The sequence below is a fragment of the Catharus ustulatus genome, chromosome 5, assembly GCF_009819885.2.
Source record: "Catharus ustulatus isolate bCatUst1 chromosome 5, bCatUst1.pri.v2, whole genome shotgun sequence".
Taxonomy (NCBI): Eukaryota; Metazoa; Chordata; class Aves; order Passeriformes; family Turdidae; genus Catharus; species Catharus ustulatus.
In genome coordinates this window covers 25,608,617-25,621,911 of record NC_046225.1, presented here as the reverse complement: position 1 = coordinate 25,621,911, position 13,295 = coordinate 25,608,617, and the positions used below count along the sequence as shown (strand labels likewise).

General features: G+C 39.8%; 1 protein-coding gene across 1 annotated transcript in view; it reads right to left on the bottom strand.

The window, feature by feature from the left end:
* EGF (epidermal growth factor) overlaps positions 1-10,056 on the bottom strand; it is a 62,699-nt gene extending 52,643 nt beyond the window's left edge. Inside the window, 2 exon segments of the mRNA XM_033061408.2 lie at positions 189-320; positions 9,392-10,056. Coding sequence (XP_032917299.1) covers positions 189-320; positions 9,392-9,515 — 256 coding nt within the window. The 5' untranslated portion in view covers positions 9,516-10,056.
* Between the last annotated feature and the right edge of the window lie 3,239 nt (positions 10,057-13,295).

Sequence of the window (13,295 nt, the reverse complement as noted above, 5' to 3'; positions counted from 1 at the left end):
TCTGCTATGGCACCCACTTTTATCCTTGCCACTTACCCACACAGTAGCAGAGGCATTTTTTGGTCAGCAAACCAAAGAACCCCAGCCACTGACCAGTAGGGACCAGCAGGCATGGTTCACTTTGAAAACAAATGCTAAGTGAAACTCTGAAGTCCTTCCTCAGTTATCAAAAAGGAAAATGTCTTTACCGTTCACATAGCAAGACTGCTTGTCGATACCCAAGGAGTAGCCGGGCAAACAGGAGCAGATGTATGACCCTGGAATATTGATACAGGTTTGGCCACAAGTTCCCAAACCACCTTCAAGGCACTCATCAATATCTGAAATAGGTATTTGAAAATTATCAGGAAAATTCAGCTAGCAAAAGCAGTAAAGAACAAGAAGAATACCTTCGACAAACTTGTCTAATAATAAATTGTCACAAAATTTCATATCCCATCATTAAAAAATGAAATGACGATGGCTTTATTCCTTCACACATTGGTTTCAAAATTATTTGGGAGGGATGAATTTATCATTGTCACATTCACAGTGATTTTGGAAGATGTTGGGTTTTTATTTTGGGGGGTTTTTTAATTCTCAATAGAAATTACCCTTCTCCCTAGTGTCTGGGCACTGGTCTCTAATTGGTCAAACACAGGGAACAGACTTGTCTTGATTTGTGTTATTATTTGCTATGGAAATGCTGCTTGCAGCTGCTTCCTTCTATCTTTATCCCTTTTTCAACAGAAATAATTTTGCCAACTAATTAAAAGACTTTGCAAAACAGAAAAGCAGAAAACAGTCACAGCACTGAGTTCAACATTGAGCTCACTTTTGTTTGAGTCAAATCTCAAACAGACATACAAAACACTAAAATTCCCGCTGCATTCTGACAGAAACAAGCCCAAACCAAGGCACCAAGCAAATTCATTTGAAACTAGGCTTTTAACTGGTAGGTTAGGCTAGAACCTTTAGGAATTGAAAGATATTTGATGTATTTATGGTGCTTTATCAGAGCTTGAGCAAGTGACTATTAATTTTAAGTCCTAAAAGAAGGAATCTATTAAAAAAGAAAGTATTACCACCGAGGAGCATAGTTTATACTAAGGGGGAAAGAAATTCACAGTACTATGGACGATTGTCCCACAAAATCGAGATAGATTTTAGTTCCTGCTGAAAACAAACGCATCTGATAGTAACTTTCCATGGTACTTGACATCTGACAGTACCATATGCAGGTATTTTTCTTGTATACTTTTCTTCAACTAGTGTGTGATGGTGACTCTAAGGAGCAGCTTTTTTCTTGCCCAAGTTCTAGGTGATGTCAGTGGCTTTTGTTCTGTATTTTATCATGTGACCTGGCACATGCAGGAATAAAGCAATCAACACACTCTGTTTTAAAGATATTCATTTGAATAAGCCACTAAAGGACGTGGATTCACAACCAAAACTAGGTCTGTGTGTGTTATGTGAGAATTCCCTTAGTCTAAAGAAGGGTACCTTGACTACAAGGTCAACTCACAAAAGACTTTGACAGAAACTTTCTCAGGAACTTAGGGAGACCTAAGCAACCATATGTCTGATATCCCGTGGTTCTGCAAACCAGTCTCCCTAACTGTTTTAAGAGACTGTGTGTAGCAAGAGGTGTTCAAAGGGGTTTCTGTGCCCAAGTATCAAAGGTGTTCAAAAATAATGTCAATGCTTTCCAGCCACTTAATGTGTCTGTACTGACTAGGAAAAGCTTCCATATCATTTACAGAGTTTTCCCACAAGTTCGTGTTTCGAAGAGCAGATGAACTAATTTGACAACATATCAAATGTAATCAGAGCACATGTAACTGATTTCTGTATAACAGATTACAAAGGTAAAGCAGATGCACTTTCAGCAGCATAATTCCATAAAGTACTCTAATTCTAACCAACAATTTTCTTCAAACAATCAGCTTTCAGAAGCATATTTTCCCACATGTACTAGGATTGTACATTCCATTCTCCGCAGCATTAAAAGAGAAATTCTTCCAAATCCCCTCTAGGAAGGTTTGATGGGCTTAGAAGTGTGTTAATGGGCTACAGACACCATGGGCTCCAGGTCACCATTAAAACTAGATACTCCTGGCAAACACTGCCTGGATGTCACTGAAGCTAAAGGGCTCCTCAACAGACCAAAAGGGAGGATTTTGATGACCTCAGATCCTTGTCCAGCTGCCATCAGTGTTAGGCATGAGCACTGCCGCTCTCTCCCGGATGCACTGGTTTTTAAATCAAGTAACTAACTTGGACCCTTGGCTTATACAGCCACCAGCACCACAGCAGGTGTGAGAATGTGTTGATAATGTAGTTTATGTTTGTCAATATACTTTTATGACAGTAATAGCTTGCTAAATGAACCTGAAGTTATTTCTCTGTGAAAATCACAAGTATGGGTGAAAAAGGCAACTGTGTAGATTCAGGATTGCTAAAGAGAGAGGTTGTCTGATTAAGCAATATGAAATACTGCTGAGCTATTATTTACTCACAATAAAGAGCACATTAACTAAGAGTAAAAAAAAATAGGCCCAGCTTGTAGATTGGATCTGAAATTCTGCTTTCTCAGAGAAGGATTTGTTGTCATACTTAACAGAGAGCTGACATCTTAGCATGTTACTGGGCAAAATTCAAATCACAACACAAATAAACACAGAAGAAATTAATAACTGTGAGATAAAAATTGCTTCTCTATATGGCAATGGTCAGACTATATTGGCATGCTGTTTGTATTTCTCAGATAAAGGTTGTTAAAGGATCACAAAAAATTAGAAAGAGTATACAACATGGATAGAAAGCCTGATTGGAAGCTAAAGAGAAGTACCTTTCTATGAGAAAATTCAAGAGCTCAGAATGCTTAGATTATCAGAAAGAAGATTGGAAGAAGGATTAAGCACCACAAATTAATACTTTCACAAAGAAAAAGTAGCAGATTTTCTAAAAGACACTGTAACCTTCAGGAACAATTTAACAAGCACTGACAGCTGAGAACTAAAACCAGGAAATTCAAATTCAGGCATTAAATTCACATTTTAACAGGAAGGATGTTTCACTAAGGGAACTAGCTTCCAGGGAAAACCCAGAAGGCAGTGAATATTCTAAAGTCAAGGTCTGGGAAGACATGCTTTACCAAACACAGGTTACTGAGCAACAGACCAAGGTAAAAGGACAATAACCCTTCATTTCCAGCTTTATGTGAGTGTACAAAACTGACTCTCCAAGAACAAGAACACTGATTGATCAGGCTACAGGAATTTACACCCCTTCCCCAGTAACTATTCTTGAAGAGAAGATTTCAGGGTTATCAGTCTGTCCATTTTCATCACCACCAAAATTCACATAATAAAGTAAACCCCACACTGAAAAGCAAGCCATGGCTCCAGCTGAAGTATGGCTCTCGGTGAAGGAGAGCTGCCCAAGAAAAGAGCAAGGGCACAGTGGCCACAGGCAGCTCAGACACTGGACAGTACCCTTCCAGTGGTAAGCAGGAATAGCCAAGAGACTCAGGGCTATTGTGAAACAGGTCACAGCATAGTGAATGTTTGGTTTTTATGTCTTCAACAATGGAAGAGGATCCTATGCTTAGCCCCCTCTCTTCAATGTTTAAAGTACCAAAAAAAAAAAAAAACTGAACTAGTCAATCAACCAATCAAACCACCAACCCCAAAACAAAACAAACAAAAAAAAAAAAGGCTGGTTTTTAAGGTTTAGGAGAACTCAATACAAAACCATGCATCAGGTGTAACTAGCAGTGCCTTCATCTGCATTTTTAGTGCCAAAGGAAAGCATGGAGCTGCATCCTGTTGAAGCTGTTTTACGTGTCCTGGTAACCACATCCCCCAGTGGGAACTTTACCCTGTGAAAGAAATCGGCTTAGTGAACACAAAAGCTGTCTGCAGTGCCCTGACAGCCAGCCCTGAAAGGAAGAATGAGGTTCTGCTTAGTTCTCAAAGGCTTCTTTATGCAAAAAATGCCTTGAGAATCAGCAAAAACGATGAATCATGTAATCACGATGTTGGCAGCTCTCAAAGACTTTGCATACAAATGTACTACTTTATTGAGACTCCTGAGAAAGGCTCTGGTTGCAGAAGGTTGAAGCATTAGTATGCCTGGCAGGGACACAGAGAAAGCACAGTGAGCCAGAACTCGAATTTCATTATGGCCCCAAATACGTACATTATATACATAAAGTATACGGGCAGATACATACACTCAAATAACCTCATGCAAATCTAGTTCCTCTTGAGTCGGACTCATTATTAATTCAATCCATTGTATCCAACCACCACCATAATCTTTTCAACAAGTCTGAACATGATATTTCATCTGGGTGACAAAGAAAGTAGCCTATCACTTTTATCTACTCTGTTTAAAGCATCCAGCTCAAAGAACAGAAGACAGTTAGAAATGGAAAAAAGACACTCCAGCTATTAACAGGTCACAATGAAATAAATGATGCACAGTTCAGTTTATTTTATCTCCAATTTTAAATGAGGCTTAAAATACAATCTGATCACTCACCATTTTTGAGAGGGTAGAGGTTGTGAAGTGCTTATGTACAGTGGTAAGAAATACAAAATGAATACAATAAGGGCGTTACACCTCCTGGTGTCTTCCAGCCCAGAGATGGTCATGTCACAGATATGACAGCAAGTGAGAATATACAATTTATCAAGTATAAAACAGAGTCAAATTTAGAATGTAAATACAATTTAGAAACAGTTGTAGACATCATGTAGAGAAAGGGCAAAAAAGATCCCCAGGAACTGCAGTATCTTCTTTTCTGGACTCGGTCTCAAATGTTGGCTCACTAGTATGGAAGAAAATTATCCTTTTGAAATAAATTATATGTGAAATGAAGTCTATGTGTAAATTAGTAGCTACAAAATAGACCTCTACATCCTGGATCATGCAAATTCCATCATATTATCACAGGCTTGCCTTTCAAAGATGGAGGTCATGAGGCATCATGAAATACTGTCATCCAGCTCCCTTTAAAATCAGGTCTCAAATTAGATACTAAAAATTAGTCAGTCTGGTGTTTTTTAAACAGAATGCAAAATGAATAACTGCTATTTTACACTGGGCAAAGCAATGAGTTTTTCAGTTTTAGTCACTGGCTCGGGAGTCTGCTCCTTAGCCTTCTATAGTATTAGGCATCATGTGATGGGTGATGGCATTTCTGTCTTTTCTTAAAACGCATTTGCCTCCTTTATATTTTGATCCAAGTTTTTACAGCTGAAGACAGTGTTTCTCCACATTCAGCTAGATCCAGCTGAATGTGAATCTTCTTGTGAATTGGTCTGCGGTTCAGACCCATGTCCAAGAATTTCTGACTATTATTTGGTAAAAATATTTACAAGTTCCTTTCCCCAAGTCAGAATAATAAGAAATGAGCTAGCTGGAAGACAGCTAATAAAAACAAGGAAAAAACACACCTCAGCTGCAGCCCTTCTGAAATACAGAGGGAAGTAGAGGCATCATATCAGATTTAGTCCTGTCATGACTAGGGTAGAGAACAGTTGCCCATTTCATTGGTTCTCACTGCTCTTTATGAGATACTTGCAAAGAAAGAAAGGAGAGGTAAAAGGTTTTGATATTTCATATTTCTCAGAATACAGACAAGAAGTTTTAACAGCATGTCTTCAGAAGACTGTATGGAGTAAAGTGAAGACAGGGTTTAGATAATTAAGAGGAATTTAAAGTTGTAAAACAAAGAATAATAACTTAATGTTCTTTATTTCTGTGATAGGAGAGAGGTGAACAGGAGGAAAGAAAAGAATAAAGCTTGACACAGAGGAGGAAATGTCTGACCAGAAGAACTGACCTAGATAGCTGCAGTTGTCACCTTCAATTGCAGGCTGTAGTTCTGTAGGAATGTGCAACATGTTAGCCCTGTTAGCCCTGCAACATGTAGAATTGACAAGGGCTGAGCAGCTAATGTCAGAATTTGGTAGAGATGAGCTGCATTTAAGAACCCATGACTAGGCAAAACTTCAATAATATGGGTTTTGTTTTGCCTTCTTCCGAGACTTTTTTATAATACTGTTGGGTATCTTAAAAATTATTATATTTCTTCATCTTTCAAACTTACACAGTATTTAAAGTCATCCCTGAAACCAAAGTACACCTCCAGTCTTGCAGTATCCAGAAGATAACTAGAAGTATTTACCTAGGATAACCCAAGACTAACAGGCATTAATATCTGCTCTAAAATTGATAATGCAAGAGGCTGCTCTAGGGCCTTCTTCAGGCAGACATGTGGAAAAGTTTTTCAGTCTTGAGCAGGGAAAGCATCCATGCACCATGAAAGAATAAAAATGCTGTTGTTAACGTGGTGTTTCAGGAGGGCACGGGCAACTGATTCCAGCAGACACAGGCCCATCCTCTGGTGTACCGTGTATGCTTACATTGTCAAATATCTTACAAATCAAAGGTCTCCTGGGACTAACTATGCACATAATTTTTCAATGTATGAGTAATAGTTCCTTTGTAGGCCAGACTATTTTTCTTCAGAGGTAGAAGATTCTGTGTTTCCACTGAGGTCTGTCAAAGATGAGTTATTAAAGGTAACTGATCATAGTCCTCCTAGCATCTTAAAATAAGTTATTAATTCAAGATGGCATGTCAAAAATTGCAGAAGTGCTTCCAATTCTACCATAACTTGTCAATATATTAATGCATTCATTCATCAGACTAGGTCTGCCCTGACCTTGCGATCTCTGCTCCCACCTTCTTTCCTATAAACCTTGCTATTTTGGGACAAATAGCCGCTCAGAAAGGCCTCTTCCCTCTTGTCATACCAAATCAGGATTCAAATAATCTCTCTTAAAATAACGGTATAAAATTATGTGAGACATTCAGGGTTAGATTTCATTATACTTCCACAGGATGAGGAGGTCTTTGATCTCTGAATATCCATAGAAATAAAAGGAATTAATTAAGGAGTGAGCTATTTAGCAATGTAAGAACAAGATGACCTAGACCTTCATCTGAAGCTGCAGTGAGGAAAACAGATCTAGAAAACCCTACACACATTCTGGCAAGTATCACTTGTAACCATTCACTAACAAAGAACAGGCAGACACCTTCTCAGTTCAGGGGAGTCCTTATGGCTGGCAGGTTGCCACCACATCCTCAGATGATTAAGAACATTTTGCAATTGGTGTATCTATTACAGCTCGCCAAGAATGGTCACCAAGTCACAATTCAACTTGCTGTCATTGTTCACAGTTCAGTGGTATGAATCACGTCTCCCACTCGCCACTTTTATCTCCAGTATTACCTTCAAAGCCTGCCTCCAGCTTCCTGACACTTGCTTCCACTGCATCCTCTGTCTCACATAATTACTGAACTAGAATATCACACGTCCAGTCTCCTGGTCAAAACACCAGTTGTGTATCCAGTGCATGGAGGAAAGAGAAAGGGAAATCCCTTACACCAAAACGTCCTTCAGTCTTACATTTTGTGTCAAAATTTCACCTTTGCTTAATTCCCTTTAATTTTCCTTTGCATAATCCAGCAGTCTGTAATTGAAAAATTACCATAATGCATGTAATTTTTTACTAATTTTATGTCATATGGAATTACTCAGAGTATGTCACAGTAACATCAGCCCTTATGCAGATTTCCTCTACTGCTATTTCTTGGAGAGTTTGCTGAGCTACTGGTCAATCTGTTTCAGTGCTTGATCTAGAGTCCTCCATTCATGCAGCAGCTAATTTTCAACAGAAAAGACTTAATGCAGGGCAGGTTATGTCTTCATTAATGGAAGAGCAATATGCATCAATATGCAAAATATGTCTGCTGAGAAAAAGAAAGCCTTTGCAGCCTTTTGCATATTAATATTTAGAGTGGGTTTTTGACTCATTAAACAATAGCCAAGCAATTCCCTTCATCTCAGTAGGATTCTCTCATTACACACTAGCTCTTAATTGGGAGACCCAGTAATGCAGAAGCCATAACTAATGGACATCCTAATCAACTCTTGGAGGCTGAGTACATGATAGATCTATAGGATCTATAGGAAAAGTTGTGTAAAGAGCAACAATTGCTAAGGATATGGCACACCCACTGCGTGTATTTCAGCCTGAGCTTACAGAGAACCAGGTCTAGGCTGGTCCCATGGACCAAATGACCACCAACAGCAGAGAGGAAAGATGATCCCTACAGGAACACCCTCTGGTTTAAGTTTGCCTAAAGGGAGTTGAGTCTGTGCACTTTGAGAGTGCTTTTCAACATGAAGCAAGCATAGTAAGAGGTGGTAATATAGAGATGATTTCAAGAAGTGTGCTTCTCATTTGAACTGAAGCATCAGGGTAAGAGCACCCTAGGTGTGTTTGGTTCTCAGTAAACCTTCAGTCAGGTTTACAATTTGTATACAAAAAGATGCCCAGCTCCTCCCTGCTCAATATGACAGCATTTAACGTGCAGGCTTCTGTTTTCTGCTTACGAGATGGTATTTCTTGGCAGAAAGCACAGAGGAAGCACCTGTTATTACATCACTAGTATCATGACAAGAACTGAGTCAGAGCCTCTGAAGCCCAAGGAATTCAAGGCAAAAGCATTAACTCCAAGTATGAGGAGTTGCTTTAATCCTTTCAGAACATTTCCTCATCTCCTAACTGCAAAGCTCACAACTCCATTGGTTCAGGATTTCTCGAAAAAATTGGACCTTATGGCAGCAGGCGAGAGAGAAGGGTTTCTGTCATTCTTTGTCATACACTTTGTAAAGAATTGGAACCTGCATTTTACGTGCTCCAAATCACTGGAGGTGATTACAGTAATGTTAGTGGTGCACATTTCTCCTAGACCTCCCTACCACAGTATTAAGCACACCTTCTATTAATGTATTGTATGAGATGTATTATTAGTATGAGCACACACATCTACATGTAATAATAACAATAGAAAAATAGCTTTTAAAGTTATCTAGCCCACATCTAAATGTATACTAACACATAATCATTAAAACACTCTTCATGTAGGTATACAGAAATTTTACAATACACCTACACTCAAATTTTACATATATTGAAGCATGAATACATGCAGGCTCATGTAGTGAGACTATGGAGACACTAAAGCTGTGATAAGGAGTTTTGGTAACTGAAGAAGAGTTCATATCTCTTAATGATCATATGAAAACTTATTCTGCTTTCTGATAGTTAAACCAACTGACAAGTGATGATTTCTGGGAAAAAAAAATAAAATAAAAAAAGGAGTTTGTTCATTTTTTAAAATGCAACATCTATTGAGAAGGTGATTTATCAGTTCTGCCACGACAACACACAAGCAATCTGTAAAAACCTCTTCCAAAGTTATAAAGCTTAATTAAGAGTATACAAATGAAGTTCTCTTAGTCTGGGAATGTTCAGCAACTTACCTGTACAAGCAGAGTTTTCAGGTTTTAATCTGTACCCATTAGGACAGTTCCAGTGCTGCAGAGCTGAAGGGTTGACAAAACCAATTTTAAAAACCACTGGCAAAAAAGCAAGGAAGAGAAACATAATCTTGAGGGGGTTTTTGAGTTGTCACTAGAGAAAAACTAGTTTGCATTCAATCATATCCAGGACAAGATGAGCATGTGTAATCCCAAAAGTTTTCTGCAGGCTGCCGCCTTAGACTCAGACATTTTATCACAATTTCAAGTTTTATCTTTGCCTTGCTTTTCTTGTCACTTTAGACCTTACTGTGTCTGACTACAACCTTGAAGAAATTCCTGGGAGATTTCTTCCCCACACACATCAGGGCTTTTTTCTCTCTCTCTGTCGTTTCTTTTTTCTTTTTTTTTTTTTTCTCTTTTGGAAGCCGGGTATGAAATGCCTGACACTCTTGCCACAAATTTAACACAGCTTAAAAGCCATGCTCACAAGGATCACTTCAAATTTCCTTGCAACAAAGATGCAGTTTAAATCTTAAAAGCAGAGAATTCAGAAAACTCTTCACCACAGCTCTCTTCACTAGTGGAGTGCAGGGAGCAAAATCTCCAGGTACTGTCCTTCTTTGAAACGCAGTTGTTGTTTTTTACATTCAGACTTGGATGGGCTCCTCTTTTCTTTTTAAAGCTCTGCTTGCCCCACCTCTTCTCTTTTTAGTACCACTTGAGTGAACCCTGTGTTTGCAAATAGTAATGTGGGTCAGTTCCTTACTACAGGGAACTGAGCCAGCATGCAGATATCCGCCACCCATAATAAATACAGTCTCTTTAGAAAAGCAATGCCTCCTGCTTGAGAAGTACCTGCAGCTTGCCAGCAACATTTTTTTTCCCACAGAGATTGTAAGCAAATTTATTTAATTCCTGTTCAATCTTGATTAGTTGCATTCCTCTTAATATCATCATGTTTTTTACAACCAGAAACAATCTTTTTCATCAAAACATTTTATGTAAAAATCAGAGTGAAGAAAAATCCCTCTGGTTTCTCTGATACATTTTTACTGGAAATTCAAATCAGCTTAAGGTGAAGTTCAGATCCAGGGTATGTGTTTGCAATTTTGAATTGAAACCGTCTCTCTCAGGTCTGAATTTGACCCTTATGCATTTCCAGAAGAATACATACTGTCAGAGACTGGGGTAATGTGTTCTGAGCCTGCACCACCCACAGATGGTACAGTCATTTATATGTACACTGGTGTTGCACAAGGCTTCTGTCAGGATGCAATGCTCTTTTACACCAGTTCCACTGAGGTATGAAAACTAGACAAATTCCAGGTGCTCATAATTCTTCAGTATTGAAAAGAAAATCTCCTTTTTCCCAGTACATCAGCCTAGACCAGCAAAGCTCTACAGCATATGTTTGCGCTCTAAGATTTACTGAATTTTGAAAGTGCTGAGATTTAAACATGTGTTTAAATGGTTGACTGTGCCAGGTTTTGTTGAGCTAACTACTGTGAGGCAATCTGGCTCTGTCACTTTTTTCTTTCCTTTGATTTTTTAAAAATTTTATTTCTGGAGGGTTGTGCTGGAATGAATACTAACACAACAGCTGGATACAGCAGCAACATGAAAAGGTACCTACAACTGTATGAGTTCTGTCTCTCGGAATTGTCTCCCTCCCCCCCCCTCCCCTCTCATCCCCTCCCCTCCCCACATTTGTCTGAATCGATAAGAGTCCAGACTTGTACTGACAGAAAATAGGATTATAACCTGTTTATAAATTGGACACTCTCCATTAAAAGTAACTATTTCTTGATGTTTCTGCTTGTGTACAGGCACATTCTCAATCTTCACTGCTACAGTCACTGCAACTAATTAAATCCAGACTGACAAATGGCAGCCACATTTCCATATACTCTTTTCAGAACTGAGTCTTTATCCCACATGCTATGCTATAAAATACAATAACAGTAATGTAAATTATGCAGGGCCAGATTCATGCCATAGAGCATTTGCTTCTCCAAATAGTCCCTGGGAATACAAACAGGCAAACAACGTGAAAGCACAATATAATGCCATCCCATCTAGGATTACAAGATCCTGCCGAGGAACTGTGGTATGTTCTACATGAACCTCTTTTGCTAATTCTGCAGTCATCAGCTCCTCCTCACACTATTTTCTTCACTGTTCAAGCTGGGAGCAAGCAACCCTAACAGTTTAAAAGGAATGTGTCACTTCTTTTTGAGCAGCCACCAGCAGAATGTTTGCCAGACCTTGAGGGTGGACATCCCAGCACATCCCTGACCTCTTCCAGGGCCAACTCAAACTCATGGAAGGAGACAAAATGAATAAGCTCTCCCTTCCCTTTTAAAACCCAGAAACAATCTGTCCTCACTTTTTTTGGTCTCACATTTACACACATTGTCATTTCTGAACATCATCCTCAATCTTCCTCCATTGTTCCATTTCCACATTTGCCTTTACACAAAACATAGTCAAAGGCGCATCCCAGAATTTCTTTTCTTTTTTTCTCCCCCAAATATAAATATATAACTGTCTGACATGCCAATACCACTATAATCTTTTCTGAAGGAAGAGAACCCTTCATTTTAGACAGGTAGAAAGCAGTTAATAAAGTTGTTAATCCTAGAAGTATAGGAATGGCTTAAAAATAGGAAGAAAAACATCTTAGTAGTGGAATTAATTTTTTTTACTCTTAAAACCCAGATTTAATTTGGACCAGAACTAGCTACCAAACCCACAGGATATGATATGATATCATGATATATGATATGATATATGATGTGATATGATGATATTATATGGGCCAAAGAAGGTAACTATCCATTTGGAAGTGGATAGAACCAATCACCTCCCTGTACAACAAACCAGAAAATGCTCAATAAAGTATTACAGTAATTTCATGACCATAAGGTGCACCGGACTATAAGGTGCACCCCCTGGAGTCGGCAAAATTCGCATCTTTGTAGATCAGATAAGGCGGATAAGGCGCACCGGACTATAAGGCGCACTTTTTTTTTGCAGCGAGGCTCCGCCCCCAGCTCACCCCGCGCAGTTGCTGGCCAAGGCCCCGCCTCAACCCGGCAGCCATTGGCCCCTGGGCCCGCCTTCACTCAGCAGGGGCGGTGCCGCAAGCCACCGGGCCCCTCTGGACCCAGCAGCCATGGGCTCCCGGGACTGCCTGGACCCGGGAAGGCGGGTGCCATGAGCCCTCTAGCCCACATTCACCCGGCAACCATGGGCTCTTGGGACTGCCTGGACCCGAGAGGGGTGGTGCCGCGGGCCCCCTGGCCCGCCTCCACCCGGTAGGGGCGGTGCTGGCGGGCCTCCGGGCCCGCCCGCAGCCGGCTGCCATGGCACTGCCGGCTCCCCCCACGGCTCGCAGCTCACACTTCCGGTTTGGCAAATTTCGCGACTTTGCACATCAGATAAGGCGGACCGGACTATAAGGCGCACTTCTGGGTTCGAGGGAAAATTTTAGTCAAAAGGATGCGCCTTATAGTCGTGAAATTACTGTAAATGCGTCAGGCTGTGCCACACCTACACTTTTAAAACATATTGTTTTTCACCAAATGGGTCAGCACACAGCTCACAATCATTACTTTACACCTGAAGTCATTTAGTATTTCAGAAGTTGTTCAAATTAGTTTCTAAAAAGCAAACTATTGTGCTCACCTTCAATTATTAAGTACAGCCATCTACATTAATCTGGCACTCATATGACAGATTAGATCAAAGCTCAACAGTCTAACTTGTAGGGCTCACTGCAGAATCAGTCCCAATGATCTTAAAATCATCCCAGTTCATCCTATGTGAAGAATTTAGTTGAATTTGAACTGTTGACTCAAGACACTTACGAACTAACAACAAATAAATACTTTATCCCTTTCCT